This window comes from Podarcis pityusensis (genome assembly GCF_964106645.2).
Source record: "Podarcis pityusensis genome assembly, chromosome: 14".
NCBI classification, from domain to species: Eukaryota; Metazoa; Chordata; class Lepidosauria; order Squamata; family Lacertidae; genus Podarcis; species Podarcis pityusensis.
In genome coordinates, this window is record NC_138039.1 from 14429926 (window position 1) to 14444890 (window position 14965).

The 14965-nt window shown below is 42.5% G+C and overlaps 1 protein-coding gene across 1 annotated transcript in view; it reads left to right on the forward strand.

Moving 5' to 3' along the window:
• Positions 1-2015: 2015 nt before the first annotated feature.
• The window catches only part of SMG1 (SMG1 nonsense mediated mRNA decay associated PI3K related kinase), a 70890-nt gene continuing 57940 nt past the window's right edge, over positions 2016-14965 (forward strand). The window contains exons 1-3 of the mRNA XM_080981777.1: positions 2016-2374; positions 11390-11550; positions 14578-14733. Of these exons, the coding sequence (XP_080837903.1) occupies positions 2277-2374; positions 11390-11550; positions 14578-14733 (415 nt within the window). The 5' untranslated portion in view covers positions 2016-2276. The remainder of the gene's footprint in view (positions 2375-11389; positions 11551-14577; positions 14734-14965) is intronic.

Sequence of the window (14965 nt, forward strand, 5' to 3'; positions counted from 1 at the left end):
TGGGGAAGAGGTGCCGCTCTCAGGAGCACTGAGTGCAAAGCTAGCAAGGTTGTCACCCAGTTAAAGAAATCCTAGTTCATGTGTCTAACTGACAGATTCAAGCTGCATAATTTTGCAAATGGGAAAGCACCAAAAAATTCTAAAGAGAAAGCCTGCTTCCTTTGTTTGCTTGTTTTTTTTTAAGATTTTGTGTGTTGCAGCAGGCATCATTTTAGAAGATTCTCACACAGGAAGTACTGTCTCTTGTAAGGTGGGGCTTACTATCTGCAGGTTGTAGGTGTGTTTTAAATAAGAACTATTATTTAAATTTTTAGTTATAAAAATATTATGACTATTCATTAATTGAGTAATCTAAGAGGATTTAACTTCACCAGGCCCTGATAGCTATCTCATTCAAAAGCGCAGAAAGATACCATGCTATCTGGCAACCATATCTGAGCTCCCATTGACAAAATAGACCATCCTGACTTATTAGCCAAGAATTTGCCTAGCAAAGGAATGGTCCACAAGGAGCCATAACAATGTATCACCTAGAATCCCAATGCTTTATAGTCATTTGGAGAGTTCTCAGTTCAGATCTCACCTTAGGCATAAACCCAAGTGTAGATCAATCTTATATGCATCTAAAATATATGACCCACTAAATTCAATAGCACTTACATGTGAGAAAAGGAGCAGTAGTAGCCATGATTTTATGCAAAACACTGTTCTCTTAGCCTAACAACATAGAAAATAAGACTGGCTGACCTCTGGGAAGCTACTGAGATGTCACTGTGATATTTACAATGCAGTCCAAGGGCAAGATGTGTGTCTAGACGCTGGGTTTGGGGAAATCTCATGTAAGAATCCTGAAGATTCATTAGGAGCTATATTCATGTATCTAGCTTTTACTTCCCTCCCACTCCAGGTTGATAGTTCTAGTCATATGACATCAACAAGGTTCAGAAAGTGGCAACCAAAACGACCAAGGGGGCGGAGCAACTTCCCTGTGAAGAAAAGTTGCAGCAATTTGGCCTTATTTAGTTTAGAGACAAGGAGAGTAGCAGGTCACATTGTAGAAATGTATGAAATTATGCATGGCACAGAGAAAGTGGAAAGAGAAATTTTTTTCTCCCTGTCTGATAACACTAGAACCCATGGATATGTAACGAAGCTGAATGTTAGAGCAGTGGTCTTCAACTGTTCCACTTCTTGACTCCTAACCTACAACACAGAACCCACTTTCACATACTCACTTTTCAATTTATACTTAACAGTCCTTACTGTTGTTTATTAGATTCATATCCTGCCTTTCCTCCCAAAGGAGCCCAGGGCAGCAAACATTACTATGGAATTGCCAAATGGGGGAAGGACCCCACAGCCCTGCTTTGTGCTGAATTTGAACGTATTTCCTGACCCAGCACCCTCTTCTTCTTCTTCTTCTCCTCCTCCTCCTCCTCCTCCTTCAATTTATTGAATTTATACACTGCCCTACACCTGTAGATCTCAGGGGGGTTCACAGAACAAAATCAAAATATAAAACCACAAAATATATAATCAAAATAAAAAAACCACCCAATAACCCCCCCAACCACATTTTAAAAGGGGATGTCCCTGATGACGCCAGTTCTGCCCATATGCACATTTTGGAGGGGTTGCAGCACCGACATATGTTTAAGATGTTTGCACTGACGGTGACCGTATCCTAATTATTTTTGCTCTTGGCATTGCTTAAATACTATTTTTCGTTTTATTGTCTGTATATTCCTCTCTGTCATTTGTTAAATATGTCCATTATTATTATTATTATGAATCTGACAGCTAGAGAGAGCTGTGGCTGCCATGCCCTGAGAAGAGAGGTAGGAACGGGAAGAACTCAACCCGCCCCTTCTCCCCTCACGACTCGGCCAGAGCAGCGGCCGTCCCATGATGCTCCGCGGCAGGCGGTCACCTCGGCTCGTCTCGGCCTGCGTTCCCGGCATGCCGCGCGCGGGCCCTCGCCTCAGCCTGCTGGAATCAGGCGGCAGCAGCAGCAGCAGCAGCACTACTAGCAGGCGGGGCCGCCGTCGCTGTCGTCGCCTCCTCCTCCTCCTCCGCCTCCCCGCCTCCCGTGTGAGACAGCAGGAGGAGCGCCCGCCGCCTCAGGAGGAGTAGCCACCCCGCCGAGCCGCAGTAGCCGCTCGCCTCCATTACCGCCGCTCTTCTTACTGCTGCTGCTATTATTGTTGTTATTATTGCCTCCTCCTTCCCCTGCCGCCGCCGCTTCCCCGGCCGGCCATGCCGTCTCGGGCAAGGTAATGAGCCGCAGAGCCCCGGGGTCTCGGCTGAGCGGCGCTTCTTCCTCCGGCACCAGGCAGCACTATCACCCGCGGAGCTGGAATGACTGGCAACCCAGGTGGGCGAGCGGGCAGGCGGGTGTCTTCTATGGCGGAGGCGGCGCGGCCTAGGGTCTGAGGGCAGCGTGCGGGTGCCTCCCTCGCTCCCCTCAGCCTTGGCAGGGGTCGGGCCAGGGAGGAGGCCCTGAGGCAGGAAGGGAGCCGGCCGCCCGGGGTGGGGTGGGGGTTGAAGGAAAGTTGCCCTCTCATGCGCCCACCCGCCGCCACGGCAGGGCTCGCCTGGCGCGGCCTAGCGCGGAGAGGGAGAGGCTGGCCGCTTTGGCCCGTGTTGGGGATCGTCGGAGCGGGAAGGAGGAGGTGGCAGGAGACGGGGGAAGCCCTTGCAATTTCTCTCCCTCGCGGCCTACGAGGGAGGGAGGGAGGGAGGTCGCGGGGTTTCTCCTCCCGCCGCTTCTTCGGGTTGGTTTTGAGGCCTAGGGAGGTTTAAAGCGGGTGGGCAAATGTGTGTGTGGAATCCCACCCCATTTCTTCCTCTGTTCCTTTCTTATGTCTGTGTCTCTCCGCCTCCACCCTTGTTGGCAGGGCCTCCGTGGAGATACTGGTTCCGGGTACGTGTGTGTGCGGGGAAGTTTGCTTTCACTCTCTCTCTCTGCATGTGTGTGACAAACCCAGTGCGCTGGTTGGAGGTAATAGGCCCCGTGCGTGGTGGGGTTTTCCTAATTCATAGACCTTTTTTTTTTCTGGGGTGGGAAAGAGGATTTGGCATGGGGTGGGTGGGAAACTTGTATATTGGGGGGAGTTTTTGTACTAAGAGGTCCTGCCTAGGAGGTTGAACTCGGTGGCTTTTATGTACCATCCCATCCAGATGTGATTCTATGAGTGGGTGGGATAATTTATAGAGAGGCACACACCCCTCCTTGCCAGTTGAGGAATAATAAATATTAATGGGCTCTGCATGAGCTGATGCCATAACAAATGCTGCAGTAGAGCAAAAGCATGAAATACAGCATTTATACCCAAAGTAGAGGACTTTGGGTTGGGATAGGTAACCTATGGCCTTCCAGATGTTGCTGGACTCTCAACTAAAATCATCTCTGGCCATGCTGGCTGGAGCTGATGGGAGTTAGGATCCAGCAACATCTGGAGGGCCACAGCCTTCCCAGCCCTTGCACCAGGTACCGTTTCCATGCACGTTCCCATCCTCTGCTTCTGCTGTTCTCCTTCCTATGATTGATGGAATTTGAATTAATTGTTCATTGGATGCCTTCATCCACTGGGTTAATTTCACAGGACTTTGGAGTTGCAACTTTGTTGTCTAGATGGTAACTTGTTGATACTGTCTAGTCATAAGGAAGGCCTGGTGACTTGTGTCAAGGATTTAGTGTCTAGTTCAAAATGCATTTACAGTACTTGAAAGGGTTTGTAACTATTAACTCTTAAATTTGGGTTTTTTAGATTGCTTATGAAGCTGTTAGATTTTACATTGAATCTAGTATTTTAAATGGGTGATAAAATTAAATCCTTAATGGTTCGGATTTTCTATTTTTAATTTTAAAATTTGTCATAATTTGGTCTAATATGTTCACTATACTTAGGTACTCAGGACGTATCTTTTCACTTGTGGCACATTGGTGACATCAAAGTGCATGTAGGCTGTGGTGCTATACACACTTATTTGAGTTCTGTTAAACTCTAGGACTTCGGAATAGGTGTTTATAGGGTTATGCTATTTGTATCGATGTTAAAGAAATGGATGTGAGGTGATAATGTCATGTACCCAAATGATGATAATATTTATTTATTTTATTTATTCCACACCATTTATATGCTGCTTGTTTGTTTTAAGACCTCTAAGCAGTTTACAAAAAATAAACATTGGTTCTGTTCCACATTTTCAGGTATGTAAAAATAATAGTTCAGTTTTGCTTGTCAATAATATTGAGATAAATCATTTGACATCTCCATAAAGGGCAAATGAGTTTTGTACTGCAAATTAGTATCCAAGGAACTACAGTGGTACCTCAGGTTAAGTACTTAATTTGTTCCGGAGGTCCGTTCTTAACCTGAAACTGTTCTTAACCTGAAGCACCACTTTAGCTAATGGGGCCTCCTGCTGCTGCTGCGCTGCCAGAGCCAGATTTCTGTTCTTATCCTGAAGCAAAGTTCTTAACCTGAAGCATTATTTCTGGGTTAGTGGAGTGTGTAACCTGAAGCGTATGTAACCTGAAGCGTATGTAACCCGAGCTACCACTGTACTTGGGCATGGCCAGTGTGGTTTTTTGAGCACTAAGAAGAGCAGGTCCCCATGTCATACCACAGTCTGCTCATGAAAGTGCCCTCAGTTTATAAAATGATTTGCTATGTGACATGTGGGGTTACTGTTAAAAAGAAACATGTTAGTTTTTTTTTCCTTCAAAAAAACTGGATACTTATCTCTTTGTCTCTAATTTTCCCAGTAGCATTTATTTAGTGGTGTAGTGGTTAGAGTGTTGGACTAGGACCAGAGAGTCAACAATAGAGAGTGCAGGACATTAGATTGCTCCTAAAGCCAACACTGCTAAACCGCAACATAGAGGGGTTTGTTTGTAAGGCAACAACAGTGTTAAACAGAATGTTGCTAATCTTTTTGAATAATTGAAAGAGAGAAGTTATAAATTAATGATGAGAGGCTAAACTGAAGGCACTGTATAAATAAAATTGCCTCAATGTCATAATTGCATTTGAGAAAAATCACTTAAAATGCATGTTGGCAACAAGCTTGATGTAATCGGTCCGAGAACCAACTTCATCCTCCAGTTTGAATGTATTGTAAATGAAGTACAAACTTTCATGAGTCTGTCATTCAGGATAAGGACTTAAGGTGAATTGTCATAGCTTTTTTTGTGGAGGCTTATTCTGTGGATGTAGATTCAATTCCAGACATCCCTAGGTAGGGCTCCAGGAGTTGCTGCTGTCTGAAACAATGGCAAGGTGTTTGATAGTAGATGTTAGTGACTACTAGGCTGGGTGATATGTCAGTAAATCATCCAAAACTAGTTTGAAGTCCATATCATGATACTGGTCTCATAATTTTTGACCTGGCAATATACATGTGTCTGTGCTATGCAAAAATCACAATGTGGGGAAAACCGTGGAGCCAGCCAATGCAGCCCTTGTTAATTCTGTTGGCTCAGCTCTCCCCAACCTCCTGCAGGGGGCAGCAAATCACAGGCGCAAGCTCTGGAAAAATCACAATGTGGGAAAAACCAGGAAGCCAGCCAACACCTCTACATAGCTCCATCCTTATTTCAGACATCGTGATATATTGGTATATCACTATGTTTAGGTGATGATATATTACGATGTTGAAAACCAGTGACTACATGAAATAAAGATATAAAAATTTATAAATTTTGAGGCTGTGGGGAGGAAACTTTCCCCAGGAAAAAAATAGAAATTTTGGGAAACATTGAAATATGTGCAGTACTTTCTTATCAGACTTAAAGGTAGTTTCCTGTTTTAACAAAACAAAAGGTATCATTTATTATATAAAATTATTGTAATATTAATTTATTGTATTTTAAATTATGTTTTATTACATGTGAACAACCTGTCTATCTATATATGACCCACTCTTCTTACTGGAGCTTATGCCTAGTAAGCAAACATAGGATTGAATCCTAAAAGGATAAATACCTTAGTTTTGCAGCAGGGTGTCTTCCCAAGAATCCTTTGATGGTAGAGGTGAAAAGTTGACCACAAGGGAGGGAGCAAGTCAGAAGGACAGCTTCCTAATATCTCCAAATTAGGTCACCAGAGAAGGCAAGCAGCAATTCACGAACAACGTAGGCCCTTTATGTTCCTTTCTTGAAAAGGGCAGCATCTTTTAGGTGCAGAAATACGTATTGGATTTCACTTGACTTGTTGTAGACATCTACAATCTTCAAAGAAATTATCAGTCTCTAATCTCTTCATACCATACACTTTGAGTGGGTAAAACATTGTCTTAGGCAGCCTCCTAAGTTCTGCTCAAGCGAGAAATACTAGAGAATGCTTCACTTGATATGGTTGATCTACATGTTACTACATTGATAGAAGGGTCTTTGGGTAATGTTGTGAAGAGGGCCATTTGTGTGGTGAACTTTTCAATAAACTATTGATAACTCACCATAACCATTAACCATTGAAATTGCATTCCCACTAAAGGCTCTAGCTTAAATTCCAGGCATTTCCAGGAACATTTTAAGTTTGCTACCTTTTTGCTGGCCCTGTTTCTTTAATTGCAGCCTGGCACAGGTTATACAGGTGAAGTTTTTCTTAGAGTGGAGAAAAGCAATGGGAAAAGCTTCTTCTGCTAGTTTCCTAATTGTCAAGCTGCTGTCAAAGGCACAGGAGCAGTACCAGTTAAAAAAGAAAGAAAATGGTAATCCTAGTAATTGATCCTCATACATAACTCACTACTACTTCTTCACTCTGTTATGCCTTATTACATATCTTTTGATGTCCTCTGTTCCTGCCTTCCTCTTTTTAGCAGCTTCAGGAAAGCCTTTTTCATCTAGAAAATTCAGCTGCATGCCTCTTGGCTCTGCATATGGTTTCCCTCTTCTTTTGCAATCATGGTTGTCAGTACAATATTTGCTATGGAAGCACTTTTCCTTCTTCCATAGATAATTCCTGTCCATATAGTAGCTGTGCTGGATAAACATTTTTATAGCTTTATTTTTCTGTGTGTGCGTACTGTATTTTTGTAGAATAGTAAAATTAAGTTTCTACTTTAAAAATCCTATTTCCTTGGCTATGTTTATAGTAAACCGAGAGACAAAGCCAACCTCCACTCAGGCTGTGACTTTCCCTTTTTAGTATCTTTGTGGGTCATATGATGGTGTGAGGAGTAGCAGGGGTTAGGGTAAACATATACTTCATTTAGGAACTGTCACAACTTGCTCTGCAGCATAGCAGCACTTAGAATGGAGTTTTATCATTTTTGAAGGCAAAATGTCATGTGTTAAACCTGCCATTTTTTAACAAACACACCATTTAAAGCACAATGGTTGCATGTTCTTCAGAAGATGCGGTCTCAAAGCTTCTCTTTTCAAGAGAACATGTAATGACTGCCACTGAAGAATACATTTGTTCCACAAATTTTAGACTTCTGAACAAATTCTCCATCTAGCACCAGTTTGAGATCATCTTGAGATGTTCTCCTCTCTCTTTTCCTTTTAAAATAAGGAGGGTCTCCTGGGTCTGTCTTATGGATGGGTTAAAAACCTAGATGAGTTTGTGCATCAAGGAAAAATAATCACTCTTCTAGTAATGTTGAGGTTGTGTCAAATATTACTTTCAGTTCTCCACAAAACTGCTGTTAAAGTGGGTAGTATTGGCTTCCTGTTCTTACTATGTTTGCAGAGCCAAGGATGTAGTATGGTTATGATGTTGTAGCTGATGTGGTGAGCTCTAGGTGTTGTGGACTGCAACTTCCATCAGTCCCAACATGGCTAGTGAGCATGAGCATGGATGATGGAAATTGCACTTCACAACACGTGAAGGGAAGTAGGATATCCCTGGTCTATAATAGCTCAATATCATATGTAAAATAAAGAAAGAATGGAAGTATCAGTGTGCTATAGTTTAAACTGTCAGTGTGACAGTTTAATGAGAGAAATAATAATAATAATTTTATTATTTATACCCTGCCAATCTGTCTGGGTTTCCCCAGCCATTCTGGTCGGCTTACAGCATATATAAAACATAGTAAAATATCAAACATTAAAAGCTTCCCAATACAGAACTGCGTCCAGATGTCTTCTAAAAGTTATGTAGTTCTTTATCTCATTGACAGCAAATCTTACATGTAGCTAGAGGGGGAAATTGCATTATAGTGGTTCAGTTCATTAGATGGCAAAATGCGAATTATTAACTACAGTTAGAAATAAGACATTACTGAAAATGCATGGCAGTTATTGAAAATACATTGTCAGCTGCTCTTTTCAACTCGCTTTGTGTGGGGGAAAAAGAATGGATGATATCAGATGTTATGCAAGAGGAAGAAATGGGAGTTCTTTCCCCTGCAGCCCCTCCAAATCTGCTCTGGAGGGTCCTCTAGCACTCTAGAGCAGATTTGGAGGGATGGGGGGGGGTATGGAGAGGAAGGGGAAGTTCAATTGCTCTAGAGGAAGTCACTTCCGCTCATGAATGGGCAGAATTGAACATCCCCCAATGTGTGCCTTAATGCCTTCACTATTCCATTCTCCTGTACATGGCAGCCAATGAGGTTGGTCAGGGAGAATTTGAATAAGATGACTTGTATCATTTGTTCATTTTGCTGCATGTTGTAAGAAACAAATCCAGGGAATTGAGCGCTATCACACCATCCATGGCTGTCATTTTTGTTGTCTCTTGGAGATTGAATGTGTTGGGTATTAAGATGCACAAGCGAAAGTCTTACATGCGTTGGGTTGTAGCTAAGGTGCCTTGTGTGAGCAGATAGGACTTCACCTTGTACAAGGCAATCCTCCCTGCACTCCTGTTTTGGCAATTCTTCACTCCTACTGGAAGCCCTATTCTGCAACTTTTCAGAGTTTCTGGTTGGTTGAATATTTATATATGGTAGATGTGTGTTTTGTCTACCTCTAACTAAGGACACTGTGGGACATTACTAATGTGAAATTGACTTGGTTTGTTTTGTATCCTATTATGTGTTGCATTATATATTACAAGAGATCAAATGAGTTAAGGTGAGCAGTTTTATTACAAACAAGGAAGAGTATTGTGGCATTTAAAGACTAACAAATTTATCATGGCATGAGTTCTTTATTATTGTGAAATGCATTCGTGAGGAGAGGTGAACTGTGCTGCTTTGGGATTTTTCCTCCAACAAAAGAATGCTAACAGATACTTGTAAAATTCAGAAGCTTCAGTTCTAGTGGTCTCTAGCAACCACAGAATTTGGTTTGGATCCTCATTTGGCATTTGGGAAACAGCCTGATTTTGTTCGAAGCAGTTTGGAGACTATCCAATTTGGCTTGCAGTCTGAAGTTGAATCAGAGTTGGATGAAATTTGCAGGCGTTGTAGCCCCTTCTGAGAGGACGAATCCTGTCAAATTTCAAGGGCAACCTTTACAATTTTAGGGTGGTTAAAAAGGGATTCACCTAATTTCCCCTATTATAGGGCAGTTTCTATGGAAATAACATACATCGAAGAGGTTCTTCCTAGATAAGAAACCTGCCAAATTGCAGACAAAGCGGTCTAGTGGTTTTAAGGTTGCTTTTTTTGGGGGGGGGTAAAATATCCTCCTCCCTCCCTGTGGTTTACGAGCAACAGTTTTACTCTGAATATGGAACATAGATCTTAGAGGTGTCACTATGAAGGCAAACTGCCAAATTTCAGGAGGATGGTTGCATGGGGTAGGGATTAAGAACTCGAAAAACAGCTTCAGGCATGTGTTCTGCTCAGTTGGTACCAAAAGACGCAGAAACCAAGTGCAAACAGATTAGATAGAAGTGGATGTGTGAGCATGTAACAGACATAGAATGACTTGAATGCCCAGCATTTTCCAAGCAAACGCCATGAGCAGAACTAACAGAGCACAGAACAATCAAGAAGATACCTTTGCCAAAGCGAAGAGCCCTGGTAAAACCATTATCTCAGAGTAGAAGCTAGACATATCAGTCTTATAAGAGACCTCTCTTCACTTTCTCCTCACTTTCTGTTTTCTTGGCAAGCAGGCTGTGGGGAAAATGTTTCTGTTTCTTCAGATATGCTGTCTGCAACTTTTTTTTTTTTAAGCACCTCTGAATCTCTGAAGTACTCAGAATCAATTTGGTGGTCCTCAGTTCAGGGTACTTTGAAAGATCCAGTTTTGGGCTCAGATAAGCCATGAATCTGTCTGAAGTGGCCCGCTTTGGTCTTGTAATTCATCTGAATCTGATGCATAACCCAGTGTTGGGTATTGAACACTTTAAAAGGTGAAGGTTTACTAAAGTGTCAGATTTGATCATCATTTGTATATATTTTGTTTTTAAGGTTGATAATGGATATAGGATTCTGAGAGAGCTGCTCTACTAGATGAGAGCTTACGACTACTAAATCATGGTGGCACTTAATCAAAATACTTTTTGTTAGTGGGCAGAGGGGGGTATGGGGAGCTGAGGAACCTGTGATGTCAAACACTGACACTGGGGAGCTTTTTATATTGGCCACGTCTGATGTTGAAAGTCCTTCCATGCAGGGTGGAACTGTGTAAACTTCCATGTTACATCACTGATGCATGTATTTCACTGGCCTAAAGTGTGGTGGAATAGATATGTTCATCATGCTAGGTCAATACTTGGTTTTTAAAAGGCGTTTCCCATATGGGAATGCATCTCACATAGCTGCATAATATTTGAGTCTCCCTTCTCTAATAATAATTCATAATTTTCTCTGTCTCTTTTTATATGGTGAAAACTTGAGGACTGTTGATAATTTGACCTGACTTGTTTAGGGAAGCTTTTAATGTTTGATGTATTACAGTATTTTAATATTTTGTTGGAAGCCGCCCAGAGTGGTTGGGGAAGTCCAGCCAGATGGGCGGGGTATAAATAAATAAATTATTATTATTATTATTATTATTATTATTATTATTATTATAGCATTGAGAAGCTGTTAGCTGTGGGCTTTCCTGTTAGCAAAGCATATAAACTTAGGTTTCTGCAGGTTTATCATTTGTAGGAGCTCTTTAAGTTTTTACAGGTTTTACTCCACTGAAATTTAGTTCTTAACACCTAGTGCTTTTGCTGTGTCCTTGATGCACTTTTAGCTGATGCCGCAATAAATTAAATACAGAAATAGGTGGTACTGACCTTCTCCTCATACAGGTGCTTAACTTGCTTGTTACCTTGATGAATTTTTCACTGAGCCAGAGATGTTTTATCAGCTGGGACTCCGCTTATCAGATTGTTAAGCCACAGGGAGAATTCATATGTTCCACAAGCTAGTGAATACTTCTCCACCCTTCCAACCTTTCCTATTTAGAGATCAGAAATTCTAGAAATATGGGAATAGTAAGGGCCAAATCGGAGCAGAGCACTCACTTAAAACATTTCTCTTTTTGCAGAACTGACAGTGTATCAGCTGACCAAGAGAATTTAAAATACTCTTCATCCAGAGACCGGAGTAGTTCTTCTTATGGATTACAATCCTCGAATTCAGCGGTGGTGTCTCGACATAGACATGATGATATCAGAGTCCCCACTGACATACAGAATGAAGAAAAAGGTACATAATTTATCTTCATAGGTAAAAAGGAATACTGCCAGTGGAAATAAACTAGTTTGTGGTCTAGATCCGGGGTGGCTGACTTTTTCAACCCCATGGTTTCATTGAGGGTCAGCTGCTCCTCTGGAGCTGGTTGCTAGCAGTGAGCATGCCGAGTGCAATCTTGCATGTGCGTACATTCACCATACACAGGTTACACATGCATCAAGCACACGTATTCACACAGCTGGGGAGTGGGGTTGACTTACAGAAATGCAGCAGGCTCTCACACAGAGTTACTCAGGCAGGCACATGGGGCAGGTTACAACACTTAAAACACAATATTTGCATTAAAGCACAATATTACACAATGTTAAAAATGGTTTAAAACAACTTAAAATTACAGAAATAGGGTGGGTACTAATACTACCTTCTCTTTTGTTGCCATCAGCTATATAAGTGGTCTCCAAACCCTGGTGGTGGTGTGAGTAGCAGTTATGGGACTGGCTTTTTGAGATCAGTGTCACAGATTCGAGGGAGTCCTGTATGTTATTATGAAGACTTGTTTCCCTATTGAACAGATATATGGGTACTCCTCTCCAAGTGTCCCCTGTGGAGAGCATGGCTGCCTCCCCCGACCACCTCTCTCATGATATGCAACCCCATGTTTATGCTAGACTTATTCTCTTAAATGATGGTTTAAAAAACACCCATTGGCTCAAGCACCACAAAACCTGAGAAACTGGAAAGTAAGGTCTCTAATGCCTTCACAGATGTGCCCCGTGATCAGTGATGATGTTGTGCAATGTTACAAACTATGCTTGCTTAGGCCAAAAAATTCTTGCTTCAGTTCTCTCTTTGCTCTTACCCTGATACAACATGAGAATTGCACTGTGCATGCTTAACTTATGTGATAAGCGGACTGGGCCTCTTTACAGCTAATTAAGAAATAATCACCAAACTAAAAATGTACGCTTTGGTGTGAATATCCACAAAAAAGCATTCCTAGGTCTCTAATGTCTCTTAACTCTTAGATCTTAAGATAAACCAGCGACTGCACCACACTACCTCTCCACTTTGGACAGGAGCACTGTGATGCTGGCAGTGTGGTCTAATGGTTTTACATGTGAGTCACAGGATACATTGCCACAATTACTACCATATTTTTCCTTGTATAAGAGTAGGTTCCCCCCCCCCAAATAATGTCAAATATTAGGGGGCATCTTATACTCTGGGCCGTCTCCCCCCATTTTCGTAAATCTGAGTCCCCCAAAACAGGGGGCATCTTATACATGGGGGGCGTCTTATAGACAGAAAGTATCTCTCCACATGACCTACATCACTGGGTTGCTGTTAGTATGATTCTTTCCAATATTTAATCCGTCTTCCTAGTGAACATTCTGAGGGAGTTCACTGTGTGGGAAGAGGTTCAGTGTCAGGCAGTGTGTATGTGTTTCAGTCTAGGGTGATTGTGAGGGGGTAAGCGGGTGTGTGGGTGTTGTGTGGAGCAGTGTGGGGGGTGGCTTTTAAGTGTACGATTTCAGTGTTTAGAGTTTCAGTGCAGGGTGGGTGTGGAGGTCTCAGGATGGGGAAGGGATTGCGTGAGCATTTTCATTTATTGAGTTATTTGTCTGGTTAAACAGATGGCATGCCACAGTTGCTTTCTCTCTACATGACCTAGTTCAGGGGTCTGCAACCCGCGGCTCCGGAGCCGCATGTGGCTCTTTTACACCTTTGCCGCAGCTCCGGGGTGGATACTAGCGAGGGGAGGAGGCACATTGTGCGCCCCGACACTCCCCACTGTGGCGGGCGCTGTACTGGCTGTGACGCGCATGGGGGTGGTGCGTGCATTAGTCACGCACCGTCCCGACGTCACCTTCCCGCCCGCCCGCTACATTGTAAGGGGCATGTACGCTGGTCACTGCATTGAAAGGGGGCATGTACGCTGGTCACTGTTTTGAAGGGGAGTGAAGAACACACACACACACAAAAAGGTAACTTGTTAATTTAACGTTTATTTCTATGAGGAGGAGTAATTCTGAGGGGTCAAACAAAGAAATAATAATAAAAGTGACAAAAAAGTTATTTTTATAATGACGAGTTTTGCGGCTCCCAGTTTTTTTCTTTGGAAACGGGTCCAAGTGGCTCTTTTTGTCTTAAAGGTTGCAGACCCCTGACCTAGTTAAATGGTGGTTGTGAGATGAAATACTAAAAGAAACTCACCGTTGTCAGACCTCCTGTGGAGACAGTTTAGTGTGGGATGGGATATTTGTGAAGAAGGTTTCAGTGTAAGGCAGCATATATGTGGTGTTCACCATGGGGTAGGGCGCGTATTGCGTTGCCATATGAGGAAAATAGTGGGGTGAGTGCATGCATGTCTATGGGGTGCATCGTCCCCCATGACAGTTTCTAAGGTTGTCAGAATTATTTATTTTATTCATTTAGTGCATTTATATCCCACCTTTTTCTCCAAGGACATCAAGGTGGCACACATAGTTATTCCCACCCTCATTTAATCTCCGTCACAACCCTGTGAGGTAGGTTAGTCTGAGAGGCAGTGACCAGCCTAAGCTCACCCAGTGAGCTTCATGACTGAGTGGGATTTGAACCCTTGCCTCCCAGGTCCTAATGCAGTACTCTAACCACTATACCACACTGGCTCTCAAAGCCATATACTCCCAAAAGTTTGGTGTCCCCCTGTGTTGCTATTGCATCACACGGTCACACGAGGTATGGTAGTTTTACAATGGGAGAGCATGTATATTAATGGGGTGTGGTCTTCCATGAGTTTCTTGGGTTCCAAATGTGCCCATGGCCCCAGAGGGTTGACAAGCCCTTATTTAACCAATGTTAAATAATATGATATATCATAACTTAAATGAATAGGTAACAAACAGTGATTCATAAACTTAAATAAATAACCATCCCTGCTAAATGTGTCATTCAGCTGAGAAGGACAGGTAGCTCTTAACCTTGGAAGTTTTTCAGAAACCCACAGTGCATGGCTGTCAAGAGAAACTAACATGGCTCTGGCACCTTTTCTTCTAGGTGGCTACAGTGTCAATGGAGGATCTGGGGAAAATACTTATGGTCGGAAGTCGTTGGGGCAAGAGCTGAGAGTTAACAATGTGACCAATTCTGATTTTACCAGTGTTCAGCATGGGAATCGTGCTTTAGTCACAAAAGACATGAGGAAAACACAGGGTAAGTGTTGTGTTGTCCTGAAGAAAAAGGGAAATTCTGTTTTTCTGGCAAAAAAAAATCCTGTTGCTACAGTAGCACTAGGGTCATTGCTCAAAGTAATGTAGAGCCCTATTAAATTTTTGCAAACTCAAAATCTCTAGCATTTTGTCATGATTACACTTTAGTTTATATAAATTGGGTATACTTTGTCTCTGAAAGTACTGCAAGAAAAGGCTTTTTCAATGGTAAGAAT